Source organism: Callorhinus ursinus, unplaced genomic scaffold, assembly GCF_003265705.2.
Source record: "Callorhinus ursinus isolate GAN/ISIS: 27379988/994484 unplaced genomic scaffold, GSC_fseal_2.0 scaffold75, whole genome shotgun sequence".
Lineage (NCBI taxonomy): Eukaryota > Metazoa > Chordata > Mammalia > Carnivora > Otariidae > Callorhinus > Callorhinus ursinus.
In genome coordinates this window covers 274,536-289,818 of record NW_027397137.1, presented here as the reverse complement: position 1 = coordinate 289,818, position 15,283 = coordinate 274,536, and the positions used below count along the sequence as shown (strand labels likewise).

The window sequence follows — 15,283 nt, the reverse complement described above, 5'->3', positions numbered from 1 at the left end:
TGACAGGGTTACTTCTCCCTTTATTTGCCTCGCTTACCTTATTGGGTCTTGAGTCTTGGTGTTTGCAGCTGGTTTCTTGTGGAACAAATAAAAATCACATGTATTTGGAAAGAGAAAATGAAACTCTTCTGGAAAACTCACGTTTTAACTGCCGTTAAAAGTCCGCGAGCAAATGTATTATTATTCCATTAACGTGAAATAAGGTCCACCTGCAGAGTTTCCTTTTGGGAGAAAGGGACAGGGAGTGTGTAGAGAGGAGGGGCTCCAGTCCTGAGTCCCAGTCATGGGGCAGGTCCAGGGAGCCCGGGGGGGGGGGGCTCCGAAGGCCCGGCCCCCAGCTGTAGGGTGCCCTCCGTGCCTCGTTCCGAGGTGCCTGTGGCCCGTGTGAAGCCATGCGGAGTCCCACCACATCTGCATCCTGCCCCGGGGCAGCGTGTCACACGGCGGCGGCACACCAAGTCACACCTGCTGTGGCAGTCCTTGTCCCAAGCAACTGATGCCTTTTTTTTTTAATTAAAAAAAAAAAATCTCCTGGCTGCATATCATCAAGAAAAACAACATTGTTTTCAGGGTCCCTTATCTCTCCACTCCCAAATATCCTGTTTCTTCGGGCTGGGCCGCCAGGACCAATAGAAACCTCTTCCTGCCATTGGCTGACTTCATTTCCCAGACTTAGCACAATCTCATCCGCTCTAAACAACCTCATCAAAACTACTTTCTGGTCAGAGAGAAGCAATAATTATTATTAACATTTATTAACGATCAATAAACTTGATTGCATTATGGCCAGCACTATTAAGGTAAGGAAAGGGTTCCTTTTTGTTTGACAAAATCTTGTGCTTGTTACTCTTTTCTTTGGTTTCCTTTATCAAGGCAGATAAGTCAGGATTGGGCAACACCCCCACTGCCACAATAGAGGACAACAAGATTTCCTCTGCACTGCCTAGTAAATTTCCTTTTTCCTACTCCAACCATCCGCAAGGCTTAAAAACTTCAAACTCAGAAAAAAATTGGGGTTTCTAAATTCACTGTTGAGTGCTGTGGATGACTTTTGCAAAGGCTTTTTGGAGCGCGTCTGAATTTTCGTATTCTTTCACTATCCCTAGCGGTGCGTGGATGTGGGATCTGCTGGAAGGCAATGGACTCGGAGAGGTTGGAGGGCAGGGTCGGAGAAAAAGATGGGCTGGTAAATGTTGATCTTCTGGATGCTCTTGAATGACTCCTTAGCCTCAGGGGTGCCAGCCAGCCCCAGTGGAAACGAAGAGATACCTGGCAAGTGGCGGCTGGTCATGGGACATGGAAATGTTGACTTGGTTTTTGGATCCTTCATGCTGAGAGTGGAGTGGTCTCATAACTCAAATGGTGGTAATTCGGTTTGTTGGGTGACATAGTTATCTTTAATAAAATACTACTCCTCTGTGCGCTGTGAGTATATGTTCTTGCTCGTCATGGTTGGTTTGTGGGAATAGAAGAGCGGTGGCCGACCAGTGCTTTGGGGTATGTGGTCTGATGTGTTTTTCTTGCAAATGTCGCTAGCAGATAGCATAGAGAAATTGATGGGGAGGTGAATCCATGTGCCTGGGAACCTAAACCTGGCCTAATTCCTGTAAGCGAAGCCAGTCGGATGGTTAGTGCAAGGCGGTGGCATGGAGTCTGTGAAGTGTGGGCTGCTGAAATATTTTCAAGGCCTCCCTGCCTTGGTGACATTTGTAGAAATGAGAAAGATCAGCAGCGAACACATAACTGAAAGGAAGAGAAAGAAAGCTCTAGTAGTTGCGTGTCTTTCGTTTTGTTGCATATAGGCGGGAGGCATTTGGTTGTATTTTCATCCAGGGTCTTGGTTAATTTGAAAGCTCATGAATATGGAAGTTTGCCCAGAATTGAGCCAAAGCATTTTCCAAAAACCGTCCTTGGTTTGGCATCTGAAATGTCTGTATTAGAGGGTATGATGAATACCCGCCATATGAACTGTGTCTTTAAAAACTTTGTTCAGTTTTTACTTCTCAAGGTGTGTTTTATTTTTCATGGAATGTTCAGTAATATATATGAAAAAATCATGTATCAAAGACTAACCTTATAGAGGTTTTTCTTTCTTTGGCTTCAAGGATTGGAGTCTGCTGAAATGTAACTATCATGGGAAAGAATTTTAAAATTGGAGGTTTGATGTGCCCCTCTTTCAACTAGATGAGCAGAAATTATTTGATTTTAAAATGCAAAATGCTACCCTTCTTATTCCTATTTTCACTCCTAATTGCGTCCATGTTTCCTAATAATTAAATCAAATATTCTTTGTGAATTTTGAATAGCTTGAGTACAATTGTGTTTCCAAAAAAAAAAAAAAATCAGTGTATTGAAGGACACAGAAATAACAGCCTGTCCTCTAGAATGTGGGGTATGTTTTGTGAAACATACAAATGTGTTATACTGTTTAATTCGAAGCATACATTTCTGGAGATATGAAGGTATTCTGAAGCTTGAATGTTTTGTGATTCCAGAATAAATTTTGGGTCCTAGTTAACACTTGTCTAGGGATACTATGCTTCCTTTAACACAATTTGATGGCACTGGTTATATGTATATTGTATTTATCTCAGGTGAACATTAAAATGACTCCAAGTAGATTCTTTTTAATCCTCTGTTCAAATAAAATAGCCCCTCTTTATAGGTAGCTTCCTTTAAAACATGTTCTGTTGGGCTTCCTGGGTAAAGTAATGAGATGATTTTACAGACTTGTTTATAGAGTAGAAAAAGCCCGCCCGAGTCGGCTGACAGCCGTTTTAATTATGTGAGTGCAAAGCTCAAATTAGCATAAGGAAAATTAAGGCTGTCCATTGGAATTAGGAAACAGTCTGTCATACAGGCAATTTCTAGTCTCAAACACACTCTGTTTTTTGTTGTTGTTGTTGTTGTTTCAGTAAATGAATCAATTAGTCGATGAAGCATCAGATACACTCAATTTGGTACTCCCCATTGGAGTGGTCTTTTTTTATTTTTGCGTTAATATTTGTAAGACCTTGTGAGGCACTATGAAAAGTTAGGTGTTTTTAAGCCCGTCTTTGTGACTCTCGTCATCATTTTCTCTTGGTGTTTGGAACTGGGAATGGAACGTTTCCATTGGAAGAAGTAAAGGAATTTTGGGGGCTTATCTGAGAGTGCCCATTTATCTCTAAGTGTTCGTGGAGTTTAGGATCAGATTATAAGAGTTCTCATAAAAACATGTAAGCATCAAGGGTGATGTCCCCAAGGTAATTCATGGATCAGTTTTGGTGCTTCCATCTGCTTTTTGCCATTTCCACCATCTGACAAAACTGAAGGGTGCTTAAACACCCCGTTTCCTTCCTTCTGCACGGAACAGCATGGTGTTGCTTCCAGACTCCAAGGAGCCGGTTGTTAGCGTTGGAACTTCGGTTGTGCTTTGGTTAGGACTTTTAATCCAATCTCCCAGAAACTTCCCTGACCCTTTCATTACGCTCTGGGTCACTTGGCAAGTCTAATGAAGTCTATAATCCTGTCTCAGGATAAATGCTTTTAAATGCATATAATGTGATACTTAGAATGATAAAGCAAGCAAATTCTGTCCAAGTACAGTTCAACTCTTGGACTCCTCTGGTGGCCCGTGAACCCCATGTTACAATCCCTGATCCTAGGGTTTCAAGATCCTTAATCTTTAGAATGGGAATGTGGGAATTTTCCGTTATCATGGAGATCTGACATTGAAGGACGAGGAGAGAGCAGTGCCAGTGAAAGCATCTTAGGAAACAGACAGGATGTGGAAAGTTACAAGGCTCCATGAGGGAGCCCACTATTACTGTTTCATTTAGTTGTTTAAAGAAGTTACTTTGATTTAACAGAGGTTGGAGGGTTTGATGATGGTTGAAACATGGTGTTAATTTAAAAGCATATTGCTTATTTTATATGTTTCATGCTTTGCACATAGCAGGCACTCTGAATATTTGCCATCACGCATGAAGGAAAAGTTAGTAAAAAGCTCAGGGTTATCTGAAGGAAGTTCATCTCCTAGGGTTTTGGTGGATATGGTTAAGGAGTTGAATGGCTCTAGGCATGAGATTTTTCGTCAGCCCGTTGGCTTATGCGGAATGAGAATGGTTTCAACCCTCCTTACTTTGGGGGGTGGGGGCTCATCCTCAGTGAAGGAATGTCAAATACAAATGTCATGTCCTCAGAGCAGGCCCTGATCTTCTGTCCTTGCCTGAAAGTGGAAGTCTAGGCCATTACCTTAAAGTGCTTGCTGCTTGCATTCGTGGGCAGTTCCCCAATACAATTTGCCCCCCCGCCCCCGGATGCAGCACATGTCTCCTTAGCTCCCTGAGTATGTGTGCACTTGTCCACTTGGGGCACTGACTCAGTGACCGTGGAAAGGAGAGCAGGGAACAGTGAAATTTTTGTGTTCTTTCCCATTAAACACTCTGACTTGGGATTGTTCTGCGCTCAGAGACTGTTCTGAAAGCCTGAATCATTTCTGAATTATCTGCATTTTCTTTAAAGTGATTATCTCATTATTATCGTTATTTAGCAAAATAGACCTTTACTAAAAAAATCCCTGCGCACACATACTTATGCTTATTTAGGTTTCTTGAAAAAGCATACCTAAAAATAAAATAAATAAAACAACCATTGCCGATGCCTTCAGGAAAATATCACTTCTGTGTTTAGAACTTTGGAGTGAGAGTCCCTGTGTGGAAGTGTCGACTCAACCACAGCAGAAAACTCCACTGTGGCATCCCAGTAACTTGGCAGATGTCCTGACTTAATGGCTGATGCGGAAGAGACTTGTGATGCAGGAGGCCCTGGCAAAGCCAGGACTGAGTTTCTCTGAAGTCTACGATCTTCTGAGAAGAGTGACAGAGACAGTGTCCAGGCCCTTCTAGTGTTTGGTGGCACACTGTGCTCTGGCAGGATCTTCGGGGCTAGGAAACACCTCAGATGCCACAGGACCCACCTCCTCCTTCTGTTCCAACGGGAGGGAGGATAGCTGTTTTCTGCCCTGGGGATCCCATCGCACGGCCCCTGAGACTTAATTTCTTACATCAGGTGGCCGCTACAGACACACCTGCATGTGGGTCCCGGCTGGTCACGTGACCCTGTGTGACTTCACCTGACCTCAGGTTCCTTACCTGTAAAATGGGATTCTAATGGCTATCCTGTTTTGCGTTGGTATGAGTTGAAGTCTGTAGAGCCTCCGTCCCGTATGTGCTCCATACATGGCCGATGCCCTTGGACCATCCCAGTTGATTGAGCCTTTCCTTATCCTGCCTCGGTTTTGAAGCCCAGAGCCACACAGAACTCTGTTCCGGTGCTTTCAAAAAGGAAAGGGTCACTTCTGCGTGTCAGTACCATGGTCTCCCACCGAGGGCAGGCCACACCTGGGTCTGGGAGGCACCAAGCTAGGAGAAATCAGGAGGAGGAGGAGCTTATGGGGGGTCCTTGGGTTGGTGTGCAGCAGGGCAGGTACCAAACACACAGGCAGGTAGAGCATGCACGGGGTCACTGAAAATGTGGCCGGTCAGAGGGTTGGCTTAGCTCTGCTCTGAGGGCAGAGGCGCTTTGCTGTTTTGCTGAAGGAGGGCAGAGGTCTGCAGTGCATCTTGCTCCTGATTTAGGGCAAGAATAGGAATATTGGAATATCTCCACTGTTCTGTTTTCTCATTAATTTTGAAAAATACATCTTGTTGTTTTGCACCAACTATAGTAATAAAACGTGCTCACTGTAGAGAAAACGAAAAAGAAAATCATTACAAAGTCAATATAAATTGCTCCTGATCCCAACCAGCCAGAGAAGATTACTAACACTTGCTGTGTGTTTTCCTGCTGTATGTTGCTCTCTGTCCTTTTATGCACCTGACTGTCCATCCGGGTTTTCTCAGTTAACATTATTTTAGATGAATTTCCCCGTGCCGCTGAACATTTTCCATAAGCAGAACTTTTAGGCTTCATTATATCCCATCGAAAATAAGTATTATCATCTATATAACCAATATTCTATAACAGCAAATAATATTGCTTTCAAGTTTTCGGTGTTTACATGGCAATATATTCTCTATTTTTTTTTTTAAATTCACTTTATTACTACTAGTGCTTACAAAAGGAATTGTTGGGCCAATGGGTATACGTATATTTATTTTATTTTATTTTTTTAAATTTTTTTAAGATTTTGCTTATTTATTCGACAGATAGATAGAGAGCACAAGTAGGCAGAGTGACAGGCAGAGGGAGAGGGAGAAGCAGGCTCTCTACTGAGCAGGGAGCCGGACGTGGGGCTCGATCCCAGGACCCCAGGATCATGACCTGAGCCGAAGGCAGCCATTTAAACGACTGAGCCACCCAGGCGCCCCTGGGCATACGTATTTTTAAAGTCATATTTTTAACTGGCAATTTAAATGTTTGCCAATTTTAAAAAAAAATTGCCACTTGACTCTTCAGAAAGATTGTACCCGTTCCCACCCCTAGCCACGGAGGAGGCCAGTTGCATGCACTCAACACAACTGTGCACATTTTACCCTCTGAATCTTAGCCATTCTGACAGGCAAGACTGGCATCTCACTTTTATTTGTTTCCTTACTTATAGTCTTTCATTACTTTTTTTTTTTTTTTTTTGCTGTGAACCTATTTCAACCGGTGGCCACTGTGACCTCTGGATCTATTTCTTATTCATGCCTTCATTCTGTTTGATCAAACTTATTTCCCACACATTCCCCTTATTGAACTTGGCTGAGGCATGTTTTCTAAAGTTTAAGATCATTCTTCATTCTGTCCGTTCTCTTACGCTTCATTGTCTCTTGTCAGCACATACTCCCACCTCTGTTTGTGTTTTCGAGTGCGAATACTCTGTGAGTACTTCACGTATACAGACCTGTGCGAGCCTTGGGACTCGTTCTTACTGACAGTCTGCGCACCTCTTTTTTTGTCCTCAACAGCGACTGGCAAAGGATAAGGGGTTCAATGATTATTTGTGAAAATGAAAAGAAATTTTTTGTTAGTTTTTTTAAAAATTAAAATCCTTTGAAGTCATAAAGAGAAAATTAAGATGTCAGAGTAATTAATCATTATTGTAGGTTTTAAATGGAAGTTGTATTTCTTTAGAGATATTTCTCCTAGTTACATAAAAACTAATCACATAGAATTGAATCGGTGTTTAAAAGAGCTTTAGAGAAATGTTTTTAAGAGGTAGCTGTTGTATCTTGAATTCCTAACCCAAATTAACATTATCCTCATAACTGCATAAAGAAAGGCCAGGCTCTGTGCTAGGCGCTCACGTTATCTCCTGTGATATTCATGCCCCCGGATGGTGTTGCTTTTTGTACACACAAGGGTTGAGGATTAGAGAGGCTGAGGAACTTGCTCAGGTAACACGAATCCATTTGTCTCCCCTCAGTTTATCATCCTATGATCTCTTTCTCCTGCTGTTTGCCCTCACCTCAAATATTAAATGGCTGTGTAGAAAAGTGATGTATCAGATGACATAGTGATACCTTAAGTAACTGAATAATGAAAATTATTATAACTGGCTGATTTTGTTGCTACTCTTGTGTGAAAAACTCCAGAGGCAACAATTATTCTGCTTTTGGTGACTAATCAAGATAAAATGCCAGAAAATTCGAGACCTAAAACTCCAGCACCCATCTGTATTTGCTTGGTGACACGAATTCTTTCCCATATTTGGCAATATCCAAGGGGCAGTGGTTCCAGGTTCCAAATCAGCTGCTGATTTAAATTTCCTCATCCCAAGTGTCCACTTCCTTGCTCTTGCCTTGGCATCAGCAACAAAAACGCAGCCCCGTTTTCCATCAGGCCTTACAAGTCTTTCAGCGGGGTGCTCATGGGATTCAACACTGGGAAGAACGGTAACCTTCTGTTGTGCACAGATAAGTGTTGAGACACGTAGAAAAGAAATGCCAAGGCCAAGCAGAATTATTTATTTTTAAAGCCACCTCATAATCCAGTCATAACATGGACATCAGGGCTGTTACTTCCCATGCTTTTGTCCGAGACAATGCATGTAAAGTTCTGGAGAACGTAGTCAAGAATGTTTATAACGTATCAGGCAAAGAACCCGCGCTCTTGAATTTCACAGAGCCACTTTTAAAACATTCCACCTTGGTGACTGAACAGTGCTCTTCCCCTTATAAAATTACAGAAGAGCAGATTGATTTTTTTTTTTCATGGATGCAGAGTCTGTCCTGGAGAGAAAACTCCCCCCTGCTCTCGTATGCACGTTCCCCCCAGGGCTGGTAGCAAGTGCATCATCCCATCCCCTTTGGGTCCCACTGGGCCTTTTACTGACTTTTATTTCTCAGACTTAACCGTAGGCATGGGATGCTCACCTTTGAGGAAGAGGAAACTGTTGAAACAACACTTCAGAATTTGTCAACACAATTAGTTTGTGTCTCAATTTGAGGTAGATTTCCCAAGACGTTGCTCCAAGTTAAAAAAGAAAAAAAAAAGTGTGTGTGGTTTAATATTGCGAAGGGCTCCTTGGATCTGTGTTGAATGTATGTATTCCCTGATGTTCCAAAGAGCTACAGAAAAGCTGAAGGTGAAATAGAGCACTTGCAGCCTATGCCCAGGGGGACACTGATACCCTCCGTGTCTTCACAGCATCCTTAAAATAGCCTCTGCGGGGAGAGGACTGGTCTTATCTTGCTTGCAGGGGAAGGGAGGGGAGGAGGGAAAGGGCTGGCCTGGGAGACGGTGGCCGGAGCTTGATGCTGTGGGAGCCGGCAGATGAATTCACCTCTCCTGGGCCTTTGCACCTCTTTGGGGAAAATGGAAATGGTCTTCCCGGCCTTTCACCCTTGACAAGTACATAACCTCACAATATCTGGGTTTTTCCATCTGTGAGAGGGGAATAATAATAGTCCCTACCTCCCAGGATCCTGTTGAGATTAACTGAAAGTTACTGAGTGCATATGAAGTACTTAATAAACGTTAGCTAATTTTACTATTCACTCGAGTCAAATAAATTTTTCTTCTAGGACTAAAATCAGGAAATCCACAAAAGCTTTTTCTTTTCTCTTTTCATTTTCTGCAACAGTTCGTGAATTGAGGTGTGTTTTCTTTTTTTTTTTCCCAAGTAGCCAGTGTTCCTCTAATAGGTTCTTTTTCCTTTATTATGAAGTAAAAACTCTTACAGACAGCGAGTTCTCCATTACTCACAGCTCTTTATCTGCCCTGGAGGTGACTTGCAGCTGAGTCTATGCACAGCCGCTTCGGGAGAAGACACCTGGGGCTTCATCACTCCCTGCTTCTCTGTGTACTTCTCACCTCCATGCTCCTTCCCTCCTCTTTCTCCCTCTTTGTGATAGCTCACAACCCAATGGAGGGCTCAAAACCATAAGGGAGAACAGTAAGGAGGAGGAAGGACACTTCTGACCCTTGAAGAGGCTCACATCACATTTCACATCGTGTTGGGTGTCCCGGATTCTCTGCGGCCTCTCTCCTCCCAGGCACCTGGGACGAGACAGGCTCTTCAGTCTGTGATAAAGACGTACCGGGAAGACTGGACTCAGTGCTTGGTAAATGTCATTAAAACCCCTAGCCACACATCGACTTTCAAGTTCTTTTACTTCACCATATGTGAACTCTTAGAATTAGAAGTGCCTTTAGAGTCACATGTAAAATAAGAATATTGTCCAAGGTCAAAAACGCGTGACTATGAATTATCTGGCTTGGGAATTATCCATCCCACCCATGTGAGTTCACACAATAGTCTTGTCGACTTGACCTTTTGAGCCAGAGACCATGAGCTCTGTTAAGTCTGCGTGAAGCTTTAGAGGAGGAATAAAGTTTACTTCGCTAGAGAGGTGTCCCTGTGAAGAAAACCACTGTTTGTTTCTTGGGCTTTCCCGACAGAGTTACCTTCTGTCCTCCTTAAAAAGCCATTCCCATTGACTCACTTCTATGGGAAGCACAATCGTACCGCAAACAGTTTTGATAAGAGGCTGCTTATGAAATAAGCGCACATATATTTTGGTGAAGCCTTGTTCTTTGGGGATGGAAAACATCTTTTTTTAGATCACATGTTTACTGCTTTGGTAAACAGTAAAATGCTGCTGCAGCAATTGCCTTGAGGATAAAGGGTTTGTAGACAGATACTTCCTGCGCTCACTTCCTACGCAGATAGCCAGGCCAGCCAGAGGCACATGGTGGCAGGAAGGGCTCCCACTGGAAACTTCCCCGCGCATGTGTGGCTTGCCATTCACTATCTCTTCTCCAAGGGGGCTAAACCTGTTGCTACAGATCTTCTGGCAGGATCCTCTATCTCGAAGCAGTGGAAAATCCAGCATCTCTAAAGTCATGGCTTTGGTCCCTCATTCCCATCCTTGCTCTTGTCTGCTTGCTGTTGTTGACGGAGATAAGTGTAACCAGACAGTCATGTCCGTGAGTAAGAGGCGTGTCGTGGAGGTACCTCAGTCTTCTGTGGATCACCGTGAATGATGAGTGAGTCTGCCTTGGTAGCTGGTGGAAAATAAGCCTTTTGGACATTCAAGTGCAGGTCCCCCCCACCCCGCAGCCCTGGGGTTATTTAGGGTAAAGGTCATTTTAGATTTTGCTTTCTTCAAGCAAGCAGAGATCGCCAGATTTGGGTACAAAAATCTCAGAACACAGATTGTTCTCTGTGCTGATTTTACACCAGCTGTTAAGTTCCAGTGAATGCATTGTTTAGGTCCTTTGAACCAAAGCACATAAAACCACAACACACAAACATTGAACAATGGGGCATCATCAATTATGCATCTACAGGATGTGTCCTTACCGACTGGCCCCTTTGTAAGGGAAAATAATATACCAAGTCAACAAACAGTAACACTGAACAATAAACTAAACAAAATAAACAGCACCTGAAAACCACTCAAGTCAAGTATGGGCAGAACTCCAAAGAGTGATGTTTACGTACTCCAAACACGGAAACCTCCACCTCCGCCCGCATCTCCTACAGGTCCTGAAAATAATCAGAAAACTGAGCTGCCTTTAATTGTTGGGTCACATCATGGTAAAGCACCTCCTTTGATGATCCAAAAGCGCCTGGGCACTTTGCTTTGCAATGTCAAGAGCACAGTGTCCGGGAGGGCTCCTCCCCCTGTACCTACTCCACAGGTGTTGATGACCGCCAGGTGGGGAGGCGGATTGTACTCGACCCCGAGAAGCTGCCAGACATGCTTAGATGTAGTCCTGTCTCATGAAGAGGCTAGTACATGAGTATACCCTAATGCTTTTATCTACAATCACTCAGTACACATATCGAGGTTGTGTTGACGTGGAATTGGCCAAAGAGATATTTTCATTTGTTGATACACTTTTGCTCATTTTGTTGGAAGACACTAAAACCTTAGGACCCTCCTGTTGGAGTGAAGACTGCTTTCCTCCTCTGCACCTCCTTGATTGTGCAGCTTTGTTAGCTTTTGCTGAAACTCCTTGAGGCGTCCCCCAACGTGCCTCCTTTCAGAGGCTACCTTCCACCACCTCTGCTTCTTTGCAAACTGACCTCTCTGATCTTCTGAGTCTACATTGGTTCCAATGCCCCAGAAGCATGGTTTTATGATTCTGCTGCAGGGCTGTACAGCAGATAGACTTGACTTTGATGCAGGATGGAGCAGTACCTCTATTGGCATCCTCCCTGCAAATCCCCACTGCTTGTTGACTGGGGCTTGTGGCTGGTTTTGTTTCATCTTGTTTTCTTTAGCCTGAAGTGGATACACGTTCAGTATATCCATTGAATAACATATTGTTCAAACAACAAGAATAATAAAACCTTTGTTCTTTTTCCCCCATTTCAAAAACAATTACTGTAGGATTTAGAAAATAAGCATTTAGAAAAGGAAATGAAAATAATTAATTTTACACCATGACGGGTCTGTGAAGACTTGGCACTTCTTTTATTTATTTATTTTTTTGGTCTTTTTTCCATGCACAGAGACATATTCTTTAGGAAGAATAATAACGTTTGAGAAATTAAGTTCATATTTAAGAGTCCTTTTCTACTCACTTCCTTTTTTTCCCAGAATGGAGAAGAAAAGAGGAGTAAGGGCTGAATTTCTTATGATCCCCTTTAGAGATTAAGGCTCCATATTCTGTCTTATGGAGCAGAACCAGCCTGCTGAGGCAGATCCTAGCTCCACAGTGCCCTGGCAAGGTGACTTCACTTTTCTGTGCCTCAGTTGATCATCTGTAGAACAGAGTGAGTATTGAGAAGAGTGCCTGCATCTTGGTCCCGTGCGTTCAGGTGCAAACAAGGTTCGCTGTTAGGAGCTCTTTGGTTACTCACCCTAGTCTTGTTCCTAGTATTTAACTTACTCTCATACCTTATCTGCTTTTTTTGAAGTAATCCATTCTTAACTGTGTTTGTTTCAGTGTTCGACTTTTGAAAGGTATCCTCCAATATTTATCTAAAGAGACACTGATCTATTTCATCTAAGGAAATGAGAGTCTTTCCCTATATATTATTTGCTTCTTTCTCAGGCTATTTCTTTGAGGATGGTAGACACACCATAAAAGAGTCCCCACTGGGGGTTCATTCAATGGTTCAGGCAACATGTAACTTAAAGTTTTAGCCGCTGAACTCAGCTGCATTTTCACGAGCCCAGAAAACCAACAATTTTGAGGATCCATAGAAAAACCAAGATGGAGGACTGTGAGGTGTTCACTGTCACCTCCTTCATCTTTTCTGTGAATGAATGAATGCATTCCTGCAATGGGGAGCGACAGCTGGTCTCTGGAGGGGCCCTAGAGTAGAAGGAGTCAAATGCTAGCTTGAAACAGCTACTACAGCTGGTACATTCTTTACAGGAGGAGAGGAAGCATCTATCGAATTCTCATATTGTCAGCTAATGTCCATGATTAAGGACCTGTGGAACCTCCTTGAAGACCAGAAACTTTCAAAACACTGGTTGTTAGAGTTCAGGATTCTGTGCCTTAAGTTATATGGCTGTCATTATGTCATTTTTTATTTGTGATGAACATGCCTAGTAAGCAGCAGGCTTCTATTAGGTGTCTATTCAATAACAAATGACTATCTACGTGGGTGATAAATGCATGACTGAGTGCATTAATTAGTCCGGTGACACTGCCCACGTGTTGTGGAGAATTCATTCATTTAATACAAAGAGCAATTATTGACTTCTTATTATCTGCACATCACTGTGTTAGTTGCCTCTACAGTTGATGAGGGAAGTTGTGCTTTTTGATCAGAAGACAGAATTATTTCTATGTCTTGGGACCAGTGTCTTCAATGCCCCTGTGTCAGCTGTGAATGCCTAATGTTAGACATAAGCATGTGTGTCCTAAAGAACCTGCCCATGTTAGGGAAGGGGAGATGATCCCAGGGCTGTCCAGAATCTGTGATTGGAACGTTTGTGAGCATGCGCCCGATAAGTGTATGCCTCTGCTGGGCCACGGTTGGAGATGCTTTCCACTTGAAAACTAAAAGCAGAAATATGGTTCTGGGAACCTGCGTTCTGTTACATCACACCTGTCCAGATGGGACAAAACCAAGCAGTGCTTTCACTTTTGCTAAGTGGCAATACCTACAACTGTTTATATGTCCAAGGTTTGCCTCGGCTCGTGCCCGTGTTCAACTGGTTCAATCCATTGTGCAGAAAGTCTTTCTGGGCACGCAGAAATGTAGTTGTGTTTAATGCATTAGGATGGGCACTATTTGTTTCTCTTTTTTTTTTGTTACTGCAGCCACTCGTTTGAAATTTCAGGGAAGTTCCAACTTAATTTCTTAAAACATACACTGGTATCCGATGTATTGGTTCACACAGAGGGCTCCCATAATCACCAGTGAATCAGGTGGCACTTACTCTACTGTAATTATTATATAAATGACATCTGCAGTGGGTATGACGTGGTAGGACATTTTCATAAATACCTAAGTTCTTTGTATTCGATTGCAGGACAATCTGCTTTATAATAAAGATGAACTTTAATAGCAGTTAACACCCGACTTATCTAAGCCCGATAATAAAACTGGATTTCCTACTGAAATTTTAAGTTTAGCAAACATATTATTTACCTTAGGGAGCCTTACTGGTTCAGGAATTCTATATAAGCCAAAGAAAATGTGATCTTTCCTAAAACCTAATGTATTCTGTTATGTTGGTAATATTTTTTTTCTGTGAACTGTTTTTCAACATAATGATTTATGAATTTGGCTCACTGTTTGTCCTGTGCCTAGCACAGGCATGTAATGTGCTGCTCCAAAATGTTTGTTGAATGAACGAACACATGAACACATGACCAAATGTGTATCAAAATCTTTCCCTAAGTGGAACACGTCTTCAGCAGCATATGTGAATAAATCTGACTTTGTCCCGCTCCTAGCAAAAACTATGATCTAGTTTTTAAGGAGTCAAAGAAAAGGCCAAAAAAAAAAAAACCAAAAAAACAAAACACTTTTATTTGGGAGTCCAAAAGTTAGAGGAAACTGGATTAGCCGTGGAGGGGTCCAGTGTTTCTCAACCCAATTGTATTTCAGGTCCGTACACTCTTAATTGTTCTTAGGATAATTGGAAGGAATTCTTAAGAGAACTAAGATGTTGTTGGGGAGAGAATGCACATGAAACAATCATGATTTGCCTAATTTGCCCACAAATGTTGGTTGAAATTTTAATTTCCATTGGCTATTGTTTTTTTAACTTCTAACATTATTTTCAAACAAATAAAATTTTGAGACATTTAAAGATCTTTGTGAAAACACCTCCCCACACGACGATGACTTTCATTAGAATGTGAACCAGACATTCATTCCCCCAGTAGTATAAGCAGAAAAGTTCCTAAACAGAAGAACCAGGGCATTGTAAGACAAAGGAGTTTACATGGAAAATTTGGCAAATTTAGCATTATTCTGAAAACTTCAGACTCTCTGGTTGCTGCAGCCAGGGATTTACCTAATTCTTGGCATAAACTCAAGCGCTTTTGGAAAGTGTGCTAATTCTGTAAGGCAAACAGTGGGCCATACCATGCCCCCAAATGGCAAATATTTTGTTAAAAACAGTGTCCACAGGTAGCGTATTAGTTTCCTAGGGCCGTCATCACAAATAACCACAAACTGGGTGGCTTGCGAACAGAAATTTATTGTCTTGCGGTTTAGGAGGCCAGAAGTCCAAAATCAAGGTGTCAGCTGGGTCAGGTGCTTCTGGCAACTGTGAGGGAGAGTGGGTCCCAGGCCTCTCCCAGCTTCAGATGGCTGCCTGCATTCCTTGGCTTGTCACCACATCCCCTGAACCCCACCGCTGTCCCCCATCACCCTCTCTGCATATCTGGC

At 42.7% G+C, this 15,283-nt stretch overlaps 1 protein-coding gene across 8 annotated transcripts in view; it reads left to right on the top strand.

Annotated features, from left to right (window-relative positions):
• Positions 1-15,283, top strand: part of ERG (ETS transcription factor ERG) — a 252,130-nt gene that overhangs the window by 147,696 nt on the left and 89,151 nt on the right. The window contains exon 1 of one of the 8 annotated variants that reach the window (XM_025863547.2): positions 647-800. The exons of 6 other annotated variants lie outside the window; for them this stretch is intronic. In XM_025863547.2, the coding sequence (XP_025719332.1) occupies positions 783-800 (18 nt within the window). In that variant the 5' untranslated portion in view covers positions 647-782. Of the gene's footprint in view, positions 1-646; positions 801-9,390; positions 9,534-15,283 lie in introns of those variants that run through there. One more of the 8 variants, XM_073887039.1, reaches the window with a different exon arrangement.